We start from the raw sequence: 22584 nt of genomic DNA, 5'->3' as shown, positions 1-22584 counted from the left end.
GCTTTAAAGAAAACTTAGCTGTCAAAGTCATGTCTACTGAACGGTGGCTGGTTTCGGATAGGTGGAGATAATTTCTTTTCAAATTTGTTTCCATTGAATAAAATTTGCTCCCATGATATCAAATTTCATTCTCAAAAAATAAAATTCATGCCCACGAAATAAAATTTGTTCCCACAAAATAAAATTCCTTCCCATGAATTTTTTTCTCAAGTTATAGTCCTTTATACTATATACAGGGAAATATTTGCCCATTTCGCCCTTGTTGTCAATGAGCAAATCTAAGAGTGGGCAAAATTATTTTTTTTCTTCTCTTATCTCTCTTTCATCAAAACTGTGTCTGGGCGAATTTAAAACAGAGCGAAACCGTCAGCAAGTGCAGAAAGGCGAAAATAACACGGAGTGTAAATAATCCTGTATATAGTATTTATAGTAATTAATTTCCATTACCTGTGGGTAAATCATTACATCAACAAAAACTCATTATCAATTTCATATTGTTGTTATCAACTTAATTAACCACATAGTTGATCCAGGTTACAATAGGTCCTCAGTATCCCTTGCTTGTCGTAAGAGGCGACTAAATGGGGTGGTCCTTTGGACGAGACCACAAAAACCAAGGCCCGGTGTCAAAGCTATAATGGCACGATAAAGATCCCTCCCTGCTCAAAGGCCATGAGCGCAGAGCATAGGCCTAAATTTTGCAGCCCTTCACCAGCATTGGTGACGTCTCCATATGAGTGAAAAATTCTCAAGAGGGATGTTAAACAATATACAATCAATCAAGCAAGTCTTGCAATTATGTAGTACATGTATATAATAAATATGTAGCAATTTTAGTAATATCAGGCCTTCCATGCAATTTCAGCAACTCTTATTTTAGACAATCAAGAGAGAAATAAATTTGATGCTTTAATTTGTTATGAAGAAAACTGTTGGAAATACGAAAAAACCTCTTTAGATTAAATGCATGCACACAAAATATCCGTCTATAATTTGGGGCTGCATCTGGTGAACTTAAACTTCAAGCACCACACTATATAGTCATCTATAAAGCGAAAAAATAAGCAATGAATATTACTCTGCTAATAAAAGCAGACAAGGTAAAACTGCATGCAAAGGATTCTTTTACTGATATACATGACATTGAATAGATGATATGCCAAGTATCAAAACAAGTTGTGTTCTTAAAGCTTACCATATATACTCGCCTATAAGTCGGAAATTTGGGAGTCAATTTTTGGTCCAAAACTCTATGTCCGACTTATAGGCGCGTCCCAAGAAGATTGGTATTTTTCTGGGCGGCGTAATGTAGTGTTTTTTAAACAACTCTGACGATTATCATGGACTATCATACAAATGATTATTGTTCACAAATATCTAGACATAGTGTATTGTTTATGTATTTTAAAATTATGTATAAAGTACAAGTATTTACATATTTTTATTTTAATAGTTAAAAATTATTTACATACAGGTAACTATTACTTTCAATTCAACTAATCTATTGTTTATCAGTAAAATTGAATTACGAACCCGATTTATTATTGAAATATTCATGTGTATACCGGCTGAAATATACATGTATTTCATAAAAAATTGAATATTGTTAACAGATAATTTAGATCATCATTCTTGACTCTTAAAAACTCTTAAACATTGAATTATACTGGAATCCCACAATAACAGTTTTTGCCACTAAGTAAACACAGTGTCAGGTACTGGTAATTAGGAGACCATAATTGCTTAGGTAAACAAGGGATCATTGCCCATAATAGATCAAGGGTTGCTGTTTAAACCCCAAACACATATGGCTTGGATATTGAGGGCCTCATAATTATTAATTTCTCAAAATATTTTTTGAAACATAGGTAAAAACACTAGAGCATTGACTTGAAATTGTCAACTGATTCTAACAAAAATTTGTACGGACTTATAAGCGGGTCAATGGCAAATTCCTACAAAAGAACCTTAAAAAACACAACCGATTTACAGGCGGACCGACTTATAGGCGAGTATATACGGTAAATGCCCTGAAAGTGCCTATACTGGTGACAGACTTTACATAATACATGTATAATATATGTAACATTAACATGATATGCCTAATTTGGACCCAGCCGTCCTGGAGTCAAAACCCTGTGGTTGCAAAATTCACAATTCTGGTATATCCTTTTCTGCTTTTCCTAAATATGCATTTAGCTTTTATACAGTATCAGCAAATTTAAAGAAGTCTTTCAGATGATAAAGACAATAATCACTATAATAAATTTGGTTCCACCCTGGAACCAAAACCCTTAACCTTGGGATCATGAAATTTACAATTTTGCTAAAGGAACACCTATTACTTCTAAATTTCTATTCAATTTCAATTTTGTATCTGACAATAGCATTAAAGAAGATTTCACATATATACACTATGTACACCAAGTTTGGCCCAGCCCTGGGGTTAGAACCCCTATCCCAGGGATAATGAAATTTACAATTTTGGTAGAGGCCTTCCTACTCTACATCACTTTGCATTTAGTTTTTCTTACAGATGTGCAGTTGTAGAGAAGATAATTTTCAAAAATTGGTCAAGTTTTAGCAGTTTTTGCCCCGCCCAAGGCTCCAGGGGTGCAGGAGTCCTAAAATTTACAATTTATGTCACCCTTTTCCCAAAGATGCTTCATATCAAATTTGAAAAAAATTGGAAGGGTAGTTATCAAGAAGAAGTTTAAAATGTTTAATGAGGTATGCTACACCAGAGAAATTTGATATGGATGAAAAGTGGAGGATATATACAACAATATTTTGAAATTGAAAACTTTCAAATTTAATTTACTTAGTTGAAAAATGCACTTCTAGTAGAAAGCAATCTGAAAAAAGTTTAAAACCCCTGCTGAACTCAAACATGCGATTTACAATTCAGTAGTTGACGTGCTAACCTACTGAGCTACTCAACTAGGCAATGATTTTTGAAATGAATTGACAAATATTAATGATATTTATATTTTCATCCATGTTTTAAAAGGAAGTCAGCCATTATGATGATGTAGAGTCCCTCCTTAGTTGTTAACACATTTCATTTTCAGTTTTCAAGAAGTTAAAAGTTTAAAATGTTCAATTATTAACGCATGAAGTACGATATGCACGATGGACACTGACCAATTGCAATATGTCACCTGAATTATCACAGGTGACCTAAAAAAATTTAAATGATCCTAATTTTAAGATACATGTACTTTATAGCTTTAAAATGTAGACTTCTCTGTAAAAGCCACTGAAAAGTACAATAGTATGCTTTTATCTACATTATTAAGTTTACAGGTGCATTTAAATAGTTTTTGTTTTCTTACACTGTATACCGAGATATAAACAATTCTCTGACCTCAGTTATGTATACCGCCATATTTTCATCATGTGACTGTCTGCCATTACGGTGCTGGCAGCGCAAAATAATGCTCGAGGCTATTGTACTGCCACACTAATAGTTTCCAATGTTTCTAATTGATTTCCATGCAATTTGTAATCGCATTAAATGAAGGAAATCAAGAATATCATGTCAAGGGAAGTGTTTCATTTAAAATACAAAGTTACAAGGTATGTTTCACAAGAGTAAATCAAGATTATACACTTAAAAAAATAATTAAAAGTAGTGCTTATTAAGCTAACTATAAACTGCTATTGTTTTCTTCTTTATACGATGCATGTGAAGTAATTAGACTTTTCAACAGAAGCTACAATGAACTGTCAATATTGTACAAAAAGTACCAGGACGTCTCATTAATACATTTTTATGGGGGGGGGGGGATCTTTGACTTGCACCAGTTGCCAATCTAACTAATTTAAATGCAGATGCATGGACTAACAGAGAATTTACAATTTCTGAGAGAGAAAAAAAAGAAAGAAATGTACTCATGGACAAAAGTAACAGTTACTGTGAATGTATGCACTATAATCATGATAATCTTACCTAAAATACTGACTATATTACAAATTTTTGATCGAAGTTGTTCTTGTTTTGAAATTGACATATATTATATGACATATGCTTTTAAGTCATGCATAACTCATGTAATTATGCATGTCTGTGGGGTGTAGGTTGTTAGGCTTTTATACAATTAAAATAAAAACGATTCTTGCATCTTTAACATAGTTTTGCACATATGACCTGTTTTATAGCACAATTACATTATCTGACTTCAATAGTAAAATAATGTAAATATCTAAATGGAGGTAATATTACTTCATTTCGTAGATCAATTACTAGCATTCATCACATCACAAATTATTTGGAATTTGTCTTGTTCGCATCAATTCTGAGAGTCCTTTATTTACATACATGCAAGTCACTCGTTTTCGCATTATAAAAATCACAAGATCTGATTGAAAGAAATCACAACAGTTGTTCTTCACCCTCTCTTTTGCAAAACATATTTAGTTGCTTCGATACTTTGTCAGCACCCCAATGGCAGCCAACTTCAATGTAACCATTTGGGAAAGACCGATAACTCTTACAAAACATCCCAATATCATCATTTATATCATGAACGTTTCGTTTTGCCCAGCGTGTTCTACAATAATGCAGGTACTTCTGTGCTTCAAAATTTTTAGTAACTTTACCCACAACTGTAAAAAGTTTATCTGAATTTTTTGTATAATACTGTTCATGCACTTAAAAATGACAAGTTTGAAGTCTTCATGTTGTGTGATTTCATAATTTTCTATACATATGTTAACATGGTGCCTTACGTCCGAGTCATTTTGCTCCTCCTGATTGGTGGGGGCATTGCTGTTGTGAGGCTTAATGGAGTCTAATCTGGAGGTCAGCTGTGGACTGAAGGGGTCCATAACTACTTGTTCTGTCCCTTTAATCTCTGTGCGGCAAAATGGACATCCCTGACCATCTGAGTCCTACAATACATTGAAAATATCATAATTCAAAATACATAATCAATGTTAAGTGATTCTACCCTGGCCTCATGGATCATGGCATGAACAAATCTGAAACTATACTACATGAAGGTGCTTGCATATTTATTCGATTTATTCGATATTCTGTTATATTATTATTATATCATTCTATTAATGCTATATTACTTACCATCTAACTATGTAAATTCCATAAAATAAACCATCACTAACTTTTCCGTTCAAATGAAGACGTCTATGGTGCAATATTTTATCTCCCAAAATTGAAGAGTTCCTATAGTTTGTTTTTTGAATTAGCGAAATGCAAGTAGGTGTGTAGAGATACAATGTATCAGTAACTAGATAAAGCAGACGATAGGAACTCTTCAATTCCAGGAGATAAAATATTGTGCCATGCAAATCTTCATTTGAACGGAAATGTAGTGCCTGTTTTCATTTAGGGATTTTTATACCTAAACGGTAAGTAATACAGCATTGATAGTGATAGAGAGTTAGTTTAACAGTCAAATTACTTATTTGAAGCAAACAGCAGTGTCACCTAAGTGCACTTTCATAGCCGAAGCTGAAAGTAAATTTCCAGACATGTATTATGAAGGACTGCTCCGAGATTCGGTGAAGGCGTCAGTCCAAATATTCAGCCGAGCCGAATCTCAACCGAGATTACTACAAGATGATGCTTGCATATTAGCATATTGATCTGGTTCTTGTGAACTTTGAACCCCTATTGTGGCCCCACAATAATCGGGGAAGGGGGGGGGGGGGGTGGTCTGTCATGATATGAAGAAAAGTACACTATACAAGGATGGTTGTATATTAATGTGACAATTTGTATCCTAGCCTTGTGGTCCTTGAAAAAAAGATTCTCAAAGAATTCTCCTACATATAGCTGATGTTAAACTTTAAATCTTTATTGTGGCCCCATCCTGACCCTAAGGGTGATGGTGTCTTCAGTATAAACACTGCAAACAGTATTTCTGACAACTTTCCTCTTTTCTTATTGTTTGAGTATTTGAGGAGTCTTTCCACACCCTATCCCATTTTTACTCATCTTCCCTGGGAACGGGGCATGGTCCTTCATATAAAGAAACTTGAATCCCTTTTATCAAAGGATGTTTTGTGACAAGTGTGGTTGAAATTGACCCAGTGGTTCTTGCAAAGTTGAAAATGTGTAAAATTTATGAATGATTGACAGACAAGAAATTTTGATCAGGAAAACTCACTTGAGTGGCTCAGCATGGTGAGTTCATGAAAATAAGAGCTATAGTCCTTAGTCATTAGTAGTTTAGTACTCAAGCAAAAATTAGTACATGTATACAAAAAATGAAAAATCTGCAATAAATCTGTGAACTTTGGTAAATAAACTGGGACATGGAGAACTTCTTTTAAAATCTGTATGTCTGAGTCCAAACATTTTTCTTGACAAAAACACTGCAAAATAATAGTTAAGCATATAAAAGGAAATTTTTTAATAATTATTTTGTAACCAAAATAAGAATCCATTAAATTTTGAAATCATTTCATACTCTGCTACTCTAAAACATTAAAATTTTGTTAATAGGCAAAAGAAAAGAAAAATCCCATTCACATTCATAAAATCTACAGCATACAAGTTTGTGACCAACACTTTTTGCATGCATTGTTTTCTTTCACCACATAACAAAAGATCCACATGCATGGGTTGTTAGACCATGCTTTATTCAGTATCACTCAAAACACTCTATCAGACTTCCAATATGAAGAGCTCCCTTAGGGGGAGATAAACAATATGAAGAGCTCCCTTAGGGGGAGATAAAGTATCCATTACAAGAGTTACTTCTCTTTCCATATAACATACATGTAAACTAACATAAATTATACTTTCCTTTTCTTAAGGCTTATTTGAACCTAACCAATGAGACATGATTTTATCGATGACATCAGTTGCCTTTTTCCTCTGGATAAAAACAGACACTGTATATCTGGACCACATGTCAATCATGTGCAAAATCCACTTTCCTCTCCAGTACTTCAGGTCCATAGCCACCTTTTCATTAAAGTGGGATGCCATTGGAAATGAAACAACAGGCCGTGATGGTGCTCTAGCATAGGTCTTGCATACATCACACTTCTGCTCAATATTTTCAATATCCTGGCCGAAGTTGTCTCGCCAAGCTCCTGCATCCTTCAAAAGTGATACCAGTCGTTTCTTTGGTGGGTGGGCAAATTGTCGGTGCAATTTTAGAAGAGTTAAATACCTTTTCTTAGGGTCTATCTCATCGATCCTGACTGAGCAAACTTCCTCAACTGGTATCATTTCTGCCTTATCTATGGGAACACAATAATGTCCAGAAGAGGTCAAATTAAGGTTCGTTGTTTTTCCTAGGATCTCTGCTGTGTCATCTTCTAAGTTCAGCTTCACGCCAGCAGTTTTCATAGCTGTTCTTGACAACAGTAATGGAATGTCTGAATTAACAACATCAGTTGTTATCGTAACATCTTTCCCGGCTATACGAGATGGAATTGCATATTCTCCCTCAGATTTAAGACGAGTTCCCCCTCCAAACTTGAAGATTCTTCTGCCCTCCATTTTCTTAATCCTATTCTTGTCTAGTTCATCAAGCGAATCGATGTACATGTTGATCCATGTACTTCCACACACTGTACTGCTGCAGGCACTGTCTAGAACTGCACAGTTCCTGGCATCCATCCCCAAGTGCCTTATCTCTTTTGGTTGGTTTCCTGTAAACAGCACAAATTCTTCTTCTTCAGCTGAACATGTGTTTACTTTCGCCATGTTTTCCCAACTGTGAGGACAAGCTGCCATCATATGTCTAAATGACCCACAAGATTTGCATGTCAATACATTTCCATCTGGTCCTGATGGATTCATGCTCTTTTTAATGCCTGAACTGCCTATACGCGATTGCCCACCTTGCTGACGGTATGAACCTCTACTCTGGCCACTCTGAAATCCTCTCCCCCGCGTCTGCTCATTTCTTCCACCTCCTCTGTTAAATTTGTTACCCTTCATTGGCATTTTCGCATATCCAGCTGCCATCAGTGCTTCCTCATTCTCTGCCAGGAATGTTGGTTCAAGTTTAATGGATACTGATGTAGTGGGTGCGTTTCCATAAGTTTCACCTTTGAATTTTTTCAGGGATTTCTTAGCTTCTTCATAAAGAGTTTCTTTATTCTCAAAATTCATTCCAGTTAATACAATCATTCTTTCCTCTTTGCTTATCAGTGATCTTCTGAGTAACTTGAAGGCTAAAATCTCAGAGGGTAACTTCATGTTTTTCTTTTCAATTTTTCTGTATTTGGCATCAAAAATGGATATGTATTCATTAATAGACTGTCCATCAGACCTTTTAAAGTCTTCAAAATCTTCAAATTTCTCTAAGCTATCTGCTAAGTCATCTTTCGCTAAATGTTTGTCCAAAAATTCAATCAAGGTATTCAAACCTGTTTCTTCCTTAAGATCCTCCAAGTTCAGCTGATCAAACACTTTTTCTCGTATCCTGGACTCATCATTTTCAGGAAGGGACAAGGCTATAGCAACTCCCTGTTTCTTCTTATCTAACTCTGTGACCTCTTTCCATGCTAACAATTCTTGCTTGTACAATTCATAAGTTTTCACTTTGGGGTCATAAGAGAGGGGGTTGATTTTTGTTGACATTCTTATTTTCTTAGTCCACAAAGTTTTGCACTTTTTCACATTCACTGAATTCTTACTGAATAGTTTTTAAATGTCACACTTCCTTACACTGTTTTTGACACTATGATACACTAATTTCCTTTCAACCACACTCTGCTACCATTGTTAGACCATGCTTTATTCAGTATCACTCAAAACACTCTATCAGACTTCCAATATGAAGAGCTCCCTTAGGGGGAGATAAACAATATGAAGAGCTCCCTTAGGGGGAGATAATGTATCCATTACAAGAGTTACTTCTCTTTCCATATAACATGCATGTAAACTAACATGGGTTCAGGTATAAATTTATACTCTCTGATATAGTGAATGAATGAAACAATAATAACCCATATTTCACACAAACTGCCTAAAAATTCCCCAGATCTCAGATAACAACACAACAACAACAGTATGTGCAGAATATTAAAGGATTTCACTTTCATCATAATTGGACCCGAGATACAGATTTCAATTCTGCTTGATACTGCATCATTTTAACCCAACAAAATTTCTTTATATACTAGGTATAATTTCCTAGAACAGCTGAACAAGAGGGATAGATAAAATTTCACTCATACTGATTCTGATATTAATATCTTAATTAGCAAAAACAAAGGAAAGGCATGGCAAATCAAGGACATGGATGAGAGCAGTATCAGGCTGTGATGGAACAACTCACGTCTTCCGTGATGTCATCATCAAACGTGAGATGTGAACATCGCTTTTTCTTTGGCTCTTCATGTCGCCTTTCATGCTGTTGATTGAAGGGGTCTACAACAACCTGCTCAGTGCCTTTGATTTCACATCGACAGAACGGACATCCTTGTCCGTCGGAGTCCTGTAAATTTTAGAACGAATGTGATAATGCATGGACTAGAAGTAAATGCAGTTGTGCATTAATTAATAAGTTATAACAAGGAAAGTTCTACAGAACTTTTGCAACACTTATCAGATTCTGAATTAAAAATAAATACATGTAATCTTTACACCTATTCTTTGCGAAAAGCATTAATGCCATCCCTAAAGTCAGACAAGACTCTTCCTCTTCATTTTATTAACTTTTTTTTCATCCACTTAAAACCCTGCAGACATTGCCACCACAGTGAACACCATTATGTAATTCAATGAAATTTAAGTGACAAGTGGATATCTGAGACTGCACACAGGAAGTTTCCACTCTGCACAAGTAATACAGAAGCATTCTCCCAAACTAGGTCATCACCAGTCATCGAATGGTCTCCATCACACATCAATAACGATTCAATAGCACTATAAATTTCCCAGACATTTGTACTGAAGATCATGTACATTAAACTATAAACTTGTAACAATGTTTCAGAAGGGTGTTTGAGGGGAAAAAATACATTTTTTAATGACAGGATACAAAATATTCTACGTAAATAATACTGATCTTTTGATAGACAAGTAATAACACTTCCTATCCAGTCAGAAAGGACTCAGCTAAGAACTTTATTCATATATTACATGTACTACATTACATGAACTAGTGTTAATGACACAGAATTCATTTAAACTTGTAATGACAGGAGTAATGATAGTAATTTCTAAGATCTGCATGTCCATGATCAAATGTAGGCTTTATATAAACAAGAGAAATGCTTTAGAAACATATACGTCCACCTCTCACTGTGTAGCAATATTGAAAAGGATCAACTTTGATTTTGGAATGTCTGTAATGATAGTGAAAAATATGGTTATCTACTAGTCACAGGGACAAACCACAATATAACAAGTTGTGATTATAATCTGCCAATTATAAAGTCTCCCAAACAAAGTACTGGATGTATAAAAGTAGGCTTTTTCTGAGTACCACTATTTCCCCCCATATCAATAAACTCCCTTACACAAAATCCACATCAAATTTAATTTTATTTAAAAATCTAGATAAAAAAAAGACCTTGATTTTGCAAATTTTCAAACAATCCCTTCGTTTCCTTAGTAAAACTTGCGTCACTTGACCTTGATCCTAGTTTGTAGGTCCCAACATCCTCTCATCAATTCTGGAAATCAAATGTCTCTATCAGTCCCACTTCTATATTTACACAAGTTTTCATGATATCATGGTCAAGGTCATTGGAGTCACTTGACCTTGATTCTAGTTTGTATGTGCCATCTGATCATTTCTGAAGATCCTAGGTACCTATCAGACCTGGTTCTGAAGTATCAGTTTTTATGTTTAAAGTAAGAGGTCAAGGTCACAGGAGTCATTTGACCTTGATATTACTTTGTAGGTCACAAAATCCTTTTATCATTTCTGAAGACTCCATATCTCTATCTGTCTCGGTTGTAAAGCAATATGAGTTTTTATGAAATTATGAAAACTTAATGTTGAAAACTTTTTAAGAATCTTGTCACAATGGAAATGTAGTAGTAAACTTGGATTGGGAGGTTTGTTGTGACCTTAACAGTTGACAGCAAGATATTTAGTTGTTTTTTCTTTAATGGTCAACTGCCTTTGTGTAAAATAAGAAAGTTTTATGTTGAATTTTTTTTTAGCATACTGTGATACAATGAAAGCACAGAAAAGTTAGAAATTAAGACTGTTGTGACCTTGACCTCATGACCCCAAAATCTATAAATGTCTTCCTATAATGATCAACTACCTTTATATAAAATATGAAAGCTTTATATAAAATCTTCTCAAAATATCATGTTATAACAAAAGTGACTGATGGGCAATGTGATTCTTACAGGGCTTTTGCAGCCCTAATAGATAGGTGTCTTTTTTCTTATGATAAATTCATCCTGTGTAAAATTTGAAATTGTTACGATGTACACTGTTTGAGTTATGGTGTCACAATAGATGTTCATATAAACATACATACAAAGCAATATGACCCCAAAATTTCTAGACATACACATACACAAAGTAATAAAACCTCAAACTTTATAGGTGTCTTTTTCTCATTGGAAAGTATCTCTGTACAAAATTTGAAAAAGTTGAAACTGAAAACTGAGTTATCATGTCACAACAAAAAACTATTAAAGATTGACAGACAATGTGATTACTTTAAAAAGGTTCCCATATTTTCAATGTGGAGCCCTAATTAGTTAAAGCCATGTGATAACACATGTCACTATATACTGCTGAACTTTTCTTTTTTTTTTGATAATATACACACAGTTCAGAAATGGTAATGCATATTCAAAGAATTATCATTAATTTGCCTTTTCTGGGAACCAATTTCCGTCTATTCACCTAGCCATTAATACATCATGAAAAATCAACACAAAATGCAGAGTATGAATGCAAACAGAAGCACATCAATCAATAATCAAGTCATCTGGGTCCCATTTTAACATCCTCCTGTCTATCTGCAATATTTCTGTATTTTTCCCTTGAGAATATCTCTGTTTTTGATACATTCTGATGCATCATGTGTCCTTTTGTCCATCACTGATTCTTAGTAACATGATTAAATGTTTTTCTTAAAAAACAATCATCGTGTACAGGTAACATACTGCCTCATAACATGAAGGTACATGTACAAGGAATTTGGACCAAAAAAATTACTCTTTGTTGAAATCTTTTTCTGCAAAATCTGACATTGTTAAAGGAATACACTGAATAAATCTGGTGTGTCCCTCTTGTTTTCAAAAATACTGATATTCTAGCAGAAAATCCAAAAGATTCGGGTACTGAGACAAACATGTAAGGGATTCATTAGAACTGAGAGAATGGAGTGTACGTGGCAGGAGTGTGCAGGAGGCACTATCTGTAACAACTCCATACTAAATGTTCGTCACTTAATGCTAACACGAGCTACTTCATTTACTAAACATCTGAGCTGTGAGCACTGTGCACTAAATCAAACAGTGACCAGTGATAAATCAAACACAATGAGTGAATTAGGTTTATAGATCTATATATATATCATATACCATCTTTTTTCTGGATTGTAGGAAATCTCTCATGAACAGATTTTTTTAAAAATAAAAATAAAAGAAAATAATGACATTGCAATATAAAGCATCCCCATTCTAGGTCAAAAACTTTTCAAGCTACAGTGTACTAGTCTGGTCGGGCTAGTTAAATGTAAAATTTACTAGCCCGAAAAAAAAATCACTAGTCCAAAATCAAAACAGTTTATTAAAGCAAATTTAACTTACAAATACAAACAAAAAATTTTGTATAGTAAGAATAATAACAAAAACAAATGAAAAACTCATACTCCACTTCATATAATATTAAATTCTGTCAATTTCAGATTCAAGCAACTCATTTTCAGTCTCCTCCTCCTCATCTTACATTTTTCACAATGCGTACACAACATTGTATTTTTTTCAAATCAAATTTTAGCTATGGTCGGTTCAAGGTCCATGATTGAACAAATCCACGCTTTCTCTTTGACTCGTATCTTTCTTCCGCACTTCGTTTTTCCCACTCGCCATGACAGCGGAAGAGCGACCTATGTAGGTGCCATACGATTCGTACCCGGACCTTTCTCTTTCGTACCTGAGACATTTCGTACCCCTTTTCAGCGTATTAGAGTTTGACATTAAAGATGAAATTACCCGGTACGAAATAGTTTGGGACTTGATAAACTGGTAAGCAAACTCAGCTGATCAAATAATGTTATTACACAAGGTGTTTTAAGATTTTTGATAAAGTTCTGTGTATAAATATACATATATTTTTTTAAAGAAAAATTTAGACTAGTCCGATCGGGCTAGTGCGGGGAAAAATCTACTAGTCCGACAGAAATTTTACTAGAAATCGGGCGTCAGTCTAGCGTTTTTCACCCAGACTGCATCCCCTAAACATGGTACAAAACGAAGAATCAAACACCCTTACTGACAAGAACACCCATAACATTACCTTAGAACAACATCTCCTTGGAAAAAGGTAATATAAAATGACCAACAAACCAACAAAACTGACCAACAAACAAAACACTTGGAAATCTGCTGGCATCAAAAGATGTTACCTGCCACTGTGTTAGACATGGAGTACACAAAAGGTGACCACAGGGCTCAATTCGGATATCTTTGTCATTCTCTGCGCAGATTTTACACAGCTGAAAGGTTGATCCCATCTCACAGTACAGCTCATACTGCTCCTGTGTGACTTTTATATGGTCCTCCTCACAGTCCTGTACCAGGAAACTCAAGTCCGGATTTATGGAGCGTCCATCTGGGAATTTGAAGCTAAAAGTAGAAAATGACAGTTCACTAAAATTTGGTATCAATCATTTTAGAATTATTTTTACTACATCATAAATTCAACATCCTTGTCTGACTGTACAGATAAAATAAAAGTTTGAAACTGGTTTTAAATCACTGACAAATGACTTTGGATTAAGTACTCGAGCCGATCACTTTTATCATAGACATTGGGTATGTGTTTCTCTTTAATTGTGACCAACAGTTCAGTAAGGTTACACTATGCTCTTTACGTACAATCCTTCCCTTTGCCCATCAAGTAAGGCCTGGCACAGGGATTTGTTCTGCGGAATGGTCTGTAGAATTTGGCCCTCTGCAGTGACATATCCTATGGCCCATTGCCCTAACCTCGTACAGCTCAGCCGAAAGACATAACTACAAATCATTGTAAATCATTTTATGGTAACTTATCATAATCACTACATGCAATTCCCTTTACCATGTACCACAATTTACATATCTATTGCAAAACATTATGCTTTATAGCTTCTTAAGAGCACACTGTTTTCATAATGAACTAGATATTGTGTTGGCAAGCATCACAAAAGGACTTCACTTTGAATATTCAAAGGGAGACTCTCAATCTTGATCTGTTACCCACTAACATAAGTTCACAAATAAATTTTCCATTCAATAACTGCAGGGATAGCCAAAGAAAGTCCAGTAAACTGTAGGCATGAATTCACTTACAGGCTGATCAAAAGGGTTCTCATCTATAGACAGGGCCCTAACTAATACATATCTATCATTTATTTCAATATCTTTTAGTGAATTCTTATAATACTACTCAAAATGAACATTCAATGTTGTCACAACAAAAATATTATTCAAATGCACTTCATCCACTGATAAATGCTTCTAACTTATTTAAAGGGGTACACAACAAATAGTTCTCCTTCATTCTGCAAACATGCTCAGTGTACTATTTGCATGCAGCAAATTATTGATTATCTGCCAATTTTTAAACGACCCGAATTTATGATATCCTTATTTATTTCATTTTGTTCAGACTTTACCCGGAGATCCCAGAACTAGTTCAAGTTTCTTACCTTCCTGGTTTATTGACGTATTTCTGAAGTCTGGCTTTGACTTCATCATATGTTAGAAATGCTACATATCCTGGGTGGGTAACTGCCAAAACATTCCAATTCCTTAATAAATTTACCCAAGGTTGGAAAAGCCTGAAAAATTAAGTTAACATATCAATAATATGCTTCAGATGCCACATAGCTCACCTCAATGAAGGCCTGATCCATAAATAGGGCTTAGGCTCAACAAATAAATATGCAGAGATTATACCATGATAATAATTAATTTATGAGGTCAAAAACAAAGGTCTTAATTGTCACAAGGAAAACACACGTGAACTATGAAAGCCCTATCACTAACTGTTCAAAAGTTATGACTAAGGTTAAATTTTTGCGGACAAACAGACAGAAGGACAGGCCACGAATCTCTGATAATGCATAGTTAAGCTACAAGGAACTCAAATCCATATTTTCGTTTTCAACTGAACAATTGCCTACTTCAATTTTCTGTTTCAAGATACCATATAATTAACTTATCTTTTCAATTTACAAGCATTGATTATTTATATCATACCTGCTAAAAACATCAAAGTCAAAGACCGAAATGTAGTCATTACAGGTCAGATCAATCGTGGATTTCAATGCCATGGCTTCTAGTGGGGAGCTGATAGGGTGTGCCTCATTCAGGGTCTGTCGAAACACCTTCCATGATACAATGGTTCTGAAAAATAGGTACAAAATCATTCAAGTTGAACAAAACAAGAGCATTACAGAACCATGCATCCCTTTACAACTGGCCACATTGATTCTGATGGACTTTCTTATATTGTTGTTCCGTAGACACAATCACACACACAGTTGTGTGATTTTTTATCCCCTCTATTCCTTTGCAAGGAAATAATTAATATACAGAAAACTCAGAATTACTGAAGGGGTACAGGTAATAGTCATTTTGTCAACTCTGATGAACTGTTGCTCAAGAGTTTAGCCCAAGAGCAAGAGTTCTAACAACTGTTAAATAATCATGAAAACCTGACATAATTTTACAATACTAAATTATCACCAAACTTTATTCAGCTAGTGAAACTCATAGTATAAAAACTAACAAATTATATCCCAGTGAATTCAAAACAAAAGATACCATAGAGTCTCCTATATCTGCTTCATATTTGAATATTTTATTGAACATAGATGTTAATCAGCTAAACAGTAAGTAACAACTCAACTTAAAGACAATTAAACATGACTGCTTCAGCTTCTCCATCATTAACTTTCCATAATTTAATATGTACCAAATTCCATTATCACCTGCACATATTGTTTGTCTCTCAACTGATTCGATACTCGAAAGCATGTTCTGCATATGATCAATTTTTAAATCATGGAAGGCTACTGACAAATTGAGTTTAAAAATTCAACATAATCATTATTAAACAAATAAAAATTACAACTTTCAATGCTTGTTTTGATAATGATTATGTTGGTTTTATAACTCAATTGTTTCATTTGACATTTGGAGGCCTAGCTGTTGGGGTACAGAGTCAGAATCATTGCACAGGGTGTAAAGTTGATCAATAAGTGTATTTTGACATAGCTTTATCATCATGTAAACTTCATATAATTTCATATTTCATAGACTGGAATATGATTATACATATAATAATTTGTTAATAATTTGTAGTTTGAAAAGTAGGTACTTGATACTGTATGGCAATGCAATTCTAATTTTTCAAACATGTTTTGGAAACAAAAATTTTATTTTGAGGGAATATGATGATTAAACTATGATAAAACAATGAAGGTTATCTTTTTAGAATATATGGAAAATGTGGCAATAACTTGACCTAACAACTTAAGAAAGACATTTTCAAATAAAAAATCAATGATGACAATCTTCTCATTGCTGCGAACTATTAAATGAACAAGGTGGGCACTATATAAAGTTTTGTCTCCAAACATCAAGTGGGCACTCACTTTTTAAGTACAGGAAGTTGATTCATACATGCATATTGCATTTTTTAAAATCTCTAATAGGATCACAGAAATGGTATCAGCCTTACTTTTTATACTTATCAAACAGACTCATTTGTAGTTCAGAACAGCATGTGAAATGCATGCTGGAAATCAGTCACAGTACCTATCAAAGTCAATACATCAATATTGATTGATTGTATCTTGCTTAAACGTCTCTCTCAAGAATTTTTCACTCATATGGAGACGTCACCAAGACCGGTGAAGGGCTTCAAATTTAGGCCTATGCTCGGCGCTTATGGCCATTGAGCAGTGAGGGTTCTTTAGCATGCCACACCTACTGTGACACGGGACATCCGTTTTTAAGGTCATCTCCGAGGACCTGTGACAGTCACACCTGATGCCGAGCGTTTGGCGATGGAACTGTCACTACCTGTTTTAACATCAATATTGGAAGAAAATAAATCCATCTTTTATAAATTGTATATATCTGGTTGAATGGTGGGAATTTAAGAACATAGCTAGTACATGAGGATAATGTATATAATAACTTGTAACTGACTGCAAGCCACCAACATTTGATCATGTCAGCTGGTTCCATTACACATCAGCCAAACCACTCCCAGCAAACCTACTGAATAAGCTAGATTAATTTTCTTTACAGCTGTTTGGGGACTGCAGCCCTGACATCAGAAACCAGTGAATGCTTGTTTGTTGTGTATACAAATAATGTCTAGTTAATGTACTAGGTCATACCCATCTGCAGAGAAGGTTTTGGCGTACTTTTTCATCAATGATCATGAATGTTACAATGTTTGTGCATTTACTGAACTAAAACAGCATATAAAGTGTCTGTGGCTGACTTATATTGATGCATATGTCACTTGTGTTAATATTACAGAATATAAGAAAATAAAGAATTATAAAAAGAAAAAAAAGAAAAAAGAATTATATTTCCTATAATTATGTCAGATATTCCTTCCTAAACTTCAATTCTTCATTGCTTTTGCAGCCCTGGCATAATTCATACACTATACATGCATGTATATATTCAATTCCAAAATCTAAATGCACTCTCTTGTTGATATTTCATAAAATTTGTCTCCTTCATTCTACAATTCTGAGTGTTCATTTCCTGTAGTCCAGTCTCTGAATATGCTGTGTGAATAAAGTCTAGTTCAATACTGAAGTCTCAATATATATTGATAATATTTTATGATACATACTAAAAATTTTAAGAACAGCATTACACAACATTAAATATAAACTCGGAACTTGCAAGAACCTTAATTCACAAATTAGAATGACTATCAAAAATCAGTCATATATACATAATGTATACATAATGGTTATACAATTCTGACATAAATTCAGTGGTATTGATGAAAATCACGGGCCTGCATGACGATCACACTTGTATGATATGTAATGTTTTTACAAGCCCAACCCCAATCTTACTGGATTTGATCGGGCTAGTGACTAATTTCGAAGACTGTACAAAAAGGTAGAGAAATTTGTATTGGATTGGGTATCAGGGTGATTATACATTCCATACATAAGCTAGAAGATTAGAGTAATATTGTTACCTACTATGATACCAACTTTTTTGTAACCTGCATCCATGCAATGCTCACGATACAATTTACTTATAGTTTGCCATTTTGATTTTCTGTCTTTCCTAAATGTTGTCAATCACTGAATCATAGCACACTATTTTTTAAAAAAACTTTAAATACCTTTTTGTTTTCTTTTAAACTTTTTACATATACTCCGTTTATTCAAGAACTAGATGTGTTGGCACGCTACGAATGCCCCCGCCTGCAGTAAAGTCAAATATAGGAAATCCATCGAAGTATATAGCATCAAATGTGGTATTCAGATTGTATGTTACACACATTTAGTACAATGAAGAACTCAACAACAATCCTTTATATGTTTTAACAGTCATAAAATTAATACATTAATTTTTCTACGTTAAAAGGGCACAACTCCATCATATCAACGAACAGGAATAAAACTCAAACTCATCTACAACTCATTAAGTAACATACACCTGCATACAAAAAAAATAATTAATTCAATATATCAAGGCGTTAGTTGTGGAAGGACAGAAGGACGGACAAGGGTAAAACTATATGCATAAAACCACTTCGAGGCGAGGGCATAAAAATGTGCTTTATATATTAGCAACTTCAAACTCGGGGCAGCAGCTAGTAGCATCATAGCATGCTTGCTAAGCGAACAAAAGCTCCAGTAAAATAACAAACTAATCAATGCCACATTTGAAATATCCGCATCACTCCACATCGGAAGTACATTCAGTATGTTTGCCCTTTGCTCCATTGAAATGTGATCTATTTTCAACAAGAGGTACTGTAAGTAATGCTCACTAAGAATACCCCCCGCTTACCCCAATCTCCCAAAGGGTGTTGTTAATAGGTAAAAATTACTTCTTTCCTAAGTGTAAAAATATGGTATGCCTTTGTAGAAGAAAATGGAAGATATAGTCCGAACACAAATCCATGGCATAACCTATAATTTTGACCTTGAGATCAAAGGTCAAGGTCATAAAGAGGTCATGAATGTACATGACACATAGTCTCTGACTCTCTGATGGTGATTACACCCATGTCTTATGGTGTGACTATGTCAAAACCCTATAATCAATTTTGACCTTGAGGTCAAAGTTCAAGGTCATATAGGGGTCATGAAGGTGCCCGACACATCGTCTCATGGTGATACACTCACGTGTCAAATATGGTATGCCTATGTCAAAGAACAAAGAAGCTATGGCCCTGACACGAATCCATTGTAAAAACCTTTAATTTTGATCTTGAGGTCAAGGTCATATGGAGGTCATGAAGGTACATGACACATCGTCTGATGGTGATACACTCATGTGTCAAATATGGTATGTCTATGTCAAAGAACAAAGAAGTTTTGGCCCGGACACGAATCCATTGTAAAAACCCTTTAATTTTGACCTTGAGGTCAAGGTCATATAGAGGTCATGAAGGTACTCGACACAATGTCTCATGGTGATCCACCTGTGTGCCAAATATGGTATGCCTAAGTCAAAGAACAAAGAAGTTATGACTCAGACACGAATCTGCACAGACAGACAGACGGAAAGATGGACGGACAGACAGACAGAGTGATTCCTATATACCCCCCCCCCCCCGAACTTCGTTGGGGGGGGGGGGTATAAAAATATGGACAGTCAGCAAAATAATAATAATGATACATTTTTTACAGTATGCCAAAATAGTAGTACCCTTTGGGTTGTCCACTATTTGTCAAAACCCTGATATTTTGGCATTTAATAGTACATGTATATACTCATAATGAAACATCTAGTCCATCAACACAGAGAACACTATATAATATCAGGAAACCTGGATCAAGATTGTCAGTGTATATACGCATGGTATATACTGATATACACAACTTCCTTGTTTTTTTTAGACACAGTTTGTCATTGTTTACTTAAGTATTTAAACTCCATAAACAGCATATTATGACCTACATGTAAGAAATATGCTTATTTTTTTATGTTGCAGTAGTAGAATGCTAAATCTATCTACATGTAACAAGAGGTCCACAGGCCTATCTGTCACCCGAGTATTAGTTAAAAGTATCACTATAGTCCCAGGGCTATGAAATCTAGAAAAAATTTCCTGTTCTGCATATATCTAAGCTATTTAAATCCTAATATTCAGCAATGTGCAGCATAAAACAAGGTGTGTTCTTAAACTTAAATGCCCCCAAAGTGCCTATATACTGATGAAAGACTACATCAGTGATTTTTCTACATTTTTACAAGGGTCCTGTGGCTTTCAAATTGGGAATTTTTTTCGACATTTCATCAAATTGGTAAAAATCAATTTTATCGTAAATAAGTTTTAAAATCATATCAAACATTATATTATCTTTATTTTACACATCTAATTTTCTTTAACCTTCTAAAAATTTCAACTATTCTATCCAAATCATCATTCCCATAACTCTTTGTTAAGTCGTATGTAGGTATATAATTCACATCGAATGTTTATTTTTTTCAAATACGTTTTTCTTTCAGAATTTTATTATTGGGAAAAATGTAAGCTAACTTGGGGGGAAATTTAGGAGGGGAAAGGGCCGAAATTCGGACCCAAAATGGGCCTTAAAAAATCACTGTACATAATACAATATATATGTAACATACACAATAATGCCCTAATGGGATTCTTCGGACCAGTAGCATTGGTTATAATTCAAACAAAGTTATAAATAGGCCACAGGGGCAATTCAATATATAGCACAGAGCATGTTAGTTTTGTGCAAAGAGCATCATTTCACCACTTGAAATATTGAACCCGGGCTTGGGTAAGTTTAACCTGATCATAAAAGCAGATCTCTCATGACAAGTGAAATGTATTTCATGTCCTCATCTGATCTGATACATATATTTGTCAGTAAAATTGTGAGTCTGTAGCATATATTGATGTCTTCTGCATCTCCAAACATTGAGATAATTAAGATACTGTATTTTCTGATGTTTAATTTTACTTTGGAATATGTTTCTAGCAATTAGTATGCGCTTCATTATATATAAATTTTGGACCCCTATTTCAGGTGCACCCTTACCCGGGAGGTCATGATTTGAACAATGTTGTATCTACACTATGTCAGAAAGCTTTCACACAAGTCTCAAACATCTTTTCTGACCCAGTGGTCCTTGAGAAAAATTTTGAATGACCCCACCCTTTTCTTGCTTTTCCTTGATTATCTCCCCTTTGAAAGATATATTGCCCTTAAGGATGTTTTGCGATAAGTTTGGTGGACATTGGTCGAGTGTTCCTGGAGAAATAATTAGATAAATGAAAAGTTTATGCACACTGTCTTGAGGGAAAATGGTAAATCTATGAAATCCGTAACACTGATCTGTGTTCATTGGAGCTGCGAATACAACACTGTAACACTGATCTGTGTTCATTGGAGCTGCGAATACAACACTATATCATATACCTAGTAGTGTATCAGCCCTGATACACCTATCTTGGCTAGGGTGAGACAGCTGCAAGTAGGTAGGGCTGTCTCGCCCTAAGGGCCGAGATATCTCTGTCTCGGCCCGTTGTCAAGGGGCTGTCTCGCCCTCAAATTTCAAATGGCTATTTCTTCTTTAATCTTTTGAAATCTAACATAACTACATGAAAAAATGATGTTAGACACAATTTTTTTCAAATATAATACTTTGTTCCACCACAAAATTTAATTTAAGCAGAAAAATTAAATAAGAACGTTTTCAAAAACAGCGCTAAATTGTAGCGAGTATCTAAGCAAAGGGGGGTAACCCAAGTAACAATTGTTTATTTAGAACAATAACACGTTTAACTTCATTTAAAAACAATCAACGTTCTAGGCAACAGAAAACAGTAGGAGGATTATGGAGGGTGATACTAAAGCATTATTAGAAATTCCCGGTCCTAATGGAGATCAAAATGTTAATTTACGGTAATTTTGATGTAGAAAACTGCTTTAAAACGATTTCTGAAATCTAAAATCCCGAGGACTTGGCAATAAAACGAGAAAAGCAGAACCAATATCTTCCGACGTTTTTCAACGACTTATAGATGCTAAACAAATGGGAAACGGTAAAAAAAAAAACTTACTTCAGTATAATAAGGTAACATTCCCTAAGCAAATAAATAGCAGCATCAGATCTGTAAACATTCCAGTTCATACGATGACGCCACGTAAACAAAGTTCTACAACTCTTACAAATTATATGAAATAATGAAAACGGGCGAGTTTGGTAAATCCGAAAAAAGAAAT

The 22584-nt window shown here is 34.6% G+C and overlaps 1 protein-coding gene across 11 annotated transcripts in view; it reads right to left on the bottom strand.

Annotated features, from left to right (window-relative positions):
- Window positions 1-22584, bottom strand: part of LOC125681029 (E3 ubiquitin-protein ligase CBL-B) — a 62240-nt gene that overhangs the window by 31098 nt on the left and 8558 nt on the right. For all 11 annotated transcript variants that reach the window (XM_048920917.2, XM_048920912.2, XM_048920914.2 and 8 more), the window contains exons 2-7: window positions 15374-15520; window positions 14821-14952; window positions 14009-14146; window positions 13537-13756; window positions 9267-9425; window positions 4732-4893 (exon numbers count right to left, since the gene is read on the bottom strand). In XM_048920917.2, coding sequence (XP_048776874.1) covers window positions 4732-4893; window positions 9267-9425; window positions 13537-13756; window positions 14009-14146; window positions 14821-14952; window positions 15374-15520 — 958 coding nt within the window. The remainder of the gene's footprint in view (window positions 1-4731; window positions 4894-9266; window positions 9426-13536; window positions 13757-14008; window positions 14147-14820; window positions 14953-15373; window positions 15521-22584) is intronic.

Source organism: Ostrea edulis, chromosome 2 (genome assembly GCF_947568905.1).
Source record: "Ostrea edulis chromosome 2, xbOstEdul1.1, whole genome shotgun sequence".
Lineage (NCBI taxonomy): Eukaryota > Metazoa > Mollusca > Bivalvia > Ostreida > Ostreidae > Ostrea > Ostrea edulis.
Note: the sequence above shows the minus strand (reverse complement) of the source record. Positions and strands in the feature narration are given on the sequence as shown.